Raw genomic sequence first — 4738 nt, forward strand, 5'->3', positions numbered from 1 at the left:
GATAGGAATGCTTTGCAGTTTTCCAGAACTGAATTCGGTTTCCAAATTTCTGGGAACTGTGCCATTTGTAAAAAATATAGTGTTTGTGTGTTCAGACAGAGGGAGGGAGTGAATGTGGTGTGAGTTTGAAATAGTCCATCAACTTGCATTTTAAGCCATTCCAAGACGTTCCTTGGGTCTTCACAGAGAAGCCGCGCGCAAACTGAAAGCGCGGGTTTGCCCCGGATCTCTTGTAAAACTGCAAGGACAGCACAACGCGCGCTCCAGAGCCATCTCTGTGACATTGTAGGGAGGATTCTGGGGCGTAGCTCTTGGACCATGTTTTGCAGCCTCTTGCGAGAGCAGAAATATATTGGGCTCGCTCCTGACCCGAGCTACACAATTACGCCAATTTTTTTTAATTTATTTTTTTTTAAGTTGCTTCTACTGTGTGCTCAGTGATCTCCCTCCTGTCCCGGGTCCGGTTGCGAGATTCGTCTTTCTGCGCAAAATGCGCTAACGAGCGCTATAAGCTAGGCTCTCTGCAGAACTACGTTTCCCAGGAAGCTAAAGAGTAGAGCGCACGCGCACCTTTAATCTCCAGCATGGCTACGGTGCTGTCACGGGCGCTGAAGCTGCCAGGTAGGGGTCTCGGTTCGTAGAGCGTCCATCGCGGGGACGAAGCGCGGGGGAAGTGGTTGGGACTTTGGCGGCAATCCCGAGCGCGCGGAAAGCTGGAGCGCTGCAGCTCCGGGCCTCCTGAGGGGGAGAGCATCCGGGTCCCAGCCCGGGCGCAGACCAACGGACATCCCCCCCTACCCCCTTCTTTCGCGTCCGGGTCCCAGCAGGTGCCCCACATCTCTGACCATGAGGTTAAGGTTGATCGTGGGGGGGGTCTTTGTTTTGGGAGTCGTCCCTTCTGAGGCGAGTAGGGAAGATGAGAGGTTGCCATAGCAATACAGATTTTATCCAGAGGCTGTAGTTGGGAAAGGAGAGGGCAGGGCGGGGGTCTAACCTGGACAGAGGGGAAAGATGAATTATTGGTTGGGGAATGATGGAGGGGACGAAGTATGAGATTGGACAGCAAATGGTTATTGCACAAGAAGGAAATGAGAGTGGGTGTTACCGGGTATTGAAACTGTGTTCCTCAGGGTTCACCCCTTGAGGTAAACATTGGTTCAGAATCCCACCCTTCTGAAACGTTGCAAGCATTGATGTGTCACATTGGAAGAAGAGGATTTACCTGGGGAGCTGAGAACATGGGGCTGAAAAGACCCAGCCCTCAAAATCCATATTGGAGACTGTGTTGGGTCGCCCAAGTTTGATGTTTCCTCATCCTTTTTGTAAATCATGCTAGCTTTCCCTGTAATTAAAGAACTGGCTTAATGCCTGCCTTGGTTGTGTCAAGCAGCCTATCATGATATGTACAAAGGTTAATGCAGAATATGTTTCCTCTTGTACATTTCCTCATCATAGACTGCTCCAGTCAGTACACCTAACCAGTTCATCATATCTTGTATTTTAATGGTTGCTTAAAAGTAAGTGTTGCAGTCTTGCTTTCAACTACACAGCTATTTTACATTGACTGTATTGTGAGTTTGTGCTTTCTTTTCAAATAAATGAAGAGTAAAGGATTCTCAGTTGTGGTTCAGGAACATGTCATACTCACCCGATCAATACAATCATAATTGGTTTTCATAAAGGATGTACCATGTGCTTAAAATTTACAGGTACATATTTATATAGATAAGTAAGGAAATCCTTCTTGGCTTATGTATATATTTTCCAAGTGCCCCTCTTTTTGCTAACAGCACCAGGCACACTGTTGATACTAGATCAGTCTTTCTAAACATAATTAACGCTATGTGAAAAGGAGAAAATAAGTGTACCTGTTACCTACTATATTCCCATTTGCAGATCAACTGATGATTTATGAAGAAGCCAGTATTTTAAAGATGTAGGCACAGGAAACTAAACAGGCGTTTTGTTGCAACTAGACTTTTTATGTGTGTGTGTGTGTGTGTGTGTGTGTGTGTGTATAAAGTGCTGTCAAGTCACCGCTGACTTACGGCAGCCCCAGCAAGGGGCTTTCAAGGCAAGTGAGAAGCAGAGGTGTTTTGCTGTTGCCTCTCTCCACATTTTTCCTTGAAGGTCTCCCATCCAAGTACTAACCAGGGCTGATGCTGCTTAGCTTCTGAGATCATGCCGCCTTCCCTCACAGACTTTTGATATGGTTATCTACAGATTTGGTATTTTTCTTTCAGCCCTAAGCAGGTTTTAAACTGGATGATGATTAAGTGATAGAAACAGTTTTTTGGTCTCTGGTATTCATTGAATGAGAAGGAAAGACAGAACATGTGACAACATTAAGCCTGTTGGGGAGAGAACCATCACTGTTGTACTGGAAAAGCTCAACTCACTCAAAATGCTGCCTTTTCCCACTCCAGTGTGTTTTGGCAGGGTTCTTCAAAAATACCTGGCAAAACAAGAACCTAGAAGAGAGGAGATGTGGCATTCTTCCATTGGCTTCAGGTGCCATCACACCACCACCCACAAGGCCTCGCTGCAGCTACTTTAGCCTCTGCCATGAACCCTTGTAAATTAGTAAAGCAATTATGTGCTCCTTTTTATTTAGTTAAAAAGAACAGTGTGTTCTCAGGCATATCCCACAGAGGCCTTTCCTTTCCTTTTAAGAGTTTAGCTACATAATCTACAATATGTGCTGCAAATACATTTTTCCCATTTGTGTAGATCTACCCAGAAGTCCTTCACAGTGGTATATCCAGCAGGTGTGGCAGTTATTAAAGTTTTGAGCTTGAGACACCTGCTATGTGGGGAGTGTCTCTTGTTATTACTGAATTCAAGGGCACTAACTGGTATTTATTTTGTTTACTAAATGTATATCATTCAGTATCAGTTTTCAGCTGTCCATGGTCTGCAACAATAGCCTGTTCAGCATTCATAATCATAGCCATAGCCTAGGGGGGGAAATTACATTTCCAAGCAAAACATAATACAGAGGTTTGATTGCTGGGAAAATGTGATGGGGGGGTCAATAGTGGGAGGGCTCCTAGTGTCCTGGCCCCCCTGCTGGACCTCCTGATGATACCTGGTATTTTTGGCCACTGTGTGACAGAGTGTTGGACTGTATGGGCCATTGGCCTGATCCAACATTAGCTTATGTTATTATGTGATTCTCTTGTAACAGAAATACCGCCTTAAGGAAAGACATTGGTGGCCCTAGCAACAAGTAACATCTGTGTGATACAAGTTTGTGTAGTGAATAGTGTTGCATTTTGAGTGGCACCAACTATGCAATGGATGACCATACATATGAAGTGAAGTAGACCATTCTTTATCTGTCTTTTATTGCTTTCAGTGCCCTCACAGGTGAAGGCAACTTGAAGTAGGTTCTGTTACCTTCACTTGAGAAAATACAGTAATAACAGCATTTCTAACAGCACAATGGATTGTACTTCAGTTACGGAGATCCACTGGTCCTCTATCTGCTTTTTAAAATCTGCCTTTTAGTTCTTGGCCTTTTTAGCAGTTACTAGCAAGAAGCTTGAACAATGAATAAATAAAGCAAAACAGCAACAACAATGCAGCTGTCGTTGTTTCTCATATAGGTTGATTAATTGATTGTATAACCTTCACTGTCTTTTAGCCACAAAGCAATTTACTTTAACTTTCCCTTATACTTGGCTTATCTCAACACTTTCAGCAAAGCTTTTCGTTTTAAAATAGTGAAAGCAAATACCCAGCTAAATGTTCTCTTTCCCGTTCTCTTATTTATACTGAAAGACCTTCACACATACCCCTCCATCTCCATGCAACCTAAATATTTATAAATGACCAGGAGCAGCAGCCGCAACATAGAAAGAAAAGTATCTTTCCCAATACATTTTGAACACTGTTCTTTCTAAAGGGGAAAAGTGCTTCAGAAATAGAATTATACAATCACAGAGTTGGAAGGGACCATACAGGCCATCTAGCCCAACCCCCTGCTCAATGCAGGATCAGCCTAGAGCAGGCATGTCCAACTTGGAACAGGTAGTGATCTATTTTTTCCGGTCAAAAGTGCCGGTGATGTACCACCATGAAAATAAAGTTTCAAATTAGATTTTAACCCACTAAAGTTGGGTTCCCCCGCCCCCCCCCCCATTTATAATGCACCTTCTGTCATTTACTGGTAAGCAAAATAAGCAAAAACAAAACAGAGAGACGAAGATCCAGAAAGAACAGCAAACATTTTTTTCTTGAGTTATAACTTTCTTTAACTGTCTCAATAACTTTCTTTAACTTTTATTCAGAGTTATTTGTGTTAAATGTAGGTCAAGTATTGATCCAGACCAAACAATCATAAAAAAACCCAAACACCTGTCCAGCAAACCAGGAGATCAAGTGGGTCTGGTGGTCTACCTCTGACCCCTCCGCGATCTGCTGGTAGATCGCGATCTACCTGTTGGACATACCTGGCCTAGAGTATCCCTGACAAGGGCTGCTGGTAAGTATCTCTGACCAGATGCTGCTTAAAGACTGCCAGTGAGGGGGAACTCACCACCTCCCTAGGCAGCTGACTCCACTGTTGAACAACTCTGACTGTAAAAAAAGCTTTTCCCTAATATCCAGCTGGTACCTTCCTGCCCTTTATTTATTTATTTATTTATTTGCATTTATATCCCGCCCATCCCATAGATGGGCTCAGGGTGGGTTAAAACATTTCAATAAATACAATAAAATTTAAAACACATTATAA

At 43.4% G+C, this 4738-nt stretch overlaps 1 protein-coding gene across 1 annotated transcript in view; it reads left to right on the plus strand.

Moving 5' to 3' along the window:
* The first annotated feature begins 565 nt into the window (after positions 1–565).
* The window catches only part of FAM234B (family with sequence similarity 234 member B), a 40510-nt gene continuing 36337 nt past the window's right edge, over positions 566–4738 (plus strand). Inside the window, exon 1 of the mRNA XM_015424272.1 lies at positions 566–621. Coding sequence (XP_015279758.1) covers positions 585–621 — 37 coding nt within the window. The 5' untranslated portion in view covers positions 566–584. The remainder of the gene's footprint in view (positions 622–4738) is intronic.

Source organism: Gekko japonicus, unplaced genomic scaffold (assembly GCF_001447785.1).
Source record: "Gekko japonicus isolate JY-2015 unplaced genomic scaffold, Gekko_japonicus_V1.1 scaffold2498, whole genome shotgun sequence".
NCBI lineage: Eukaryota > Metazoa > Chordata > Lepidosauria > Squamata > Gekkonidae > Gekko > Gekko japonicus.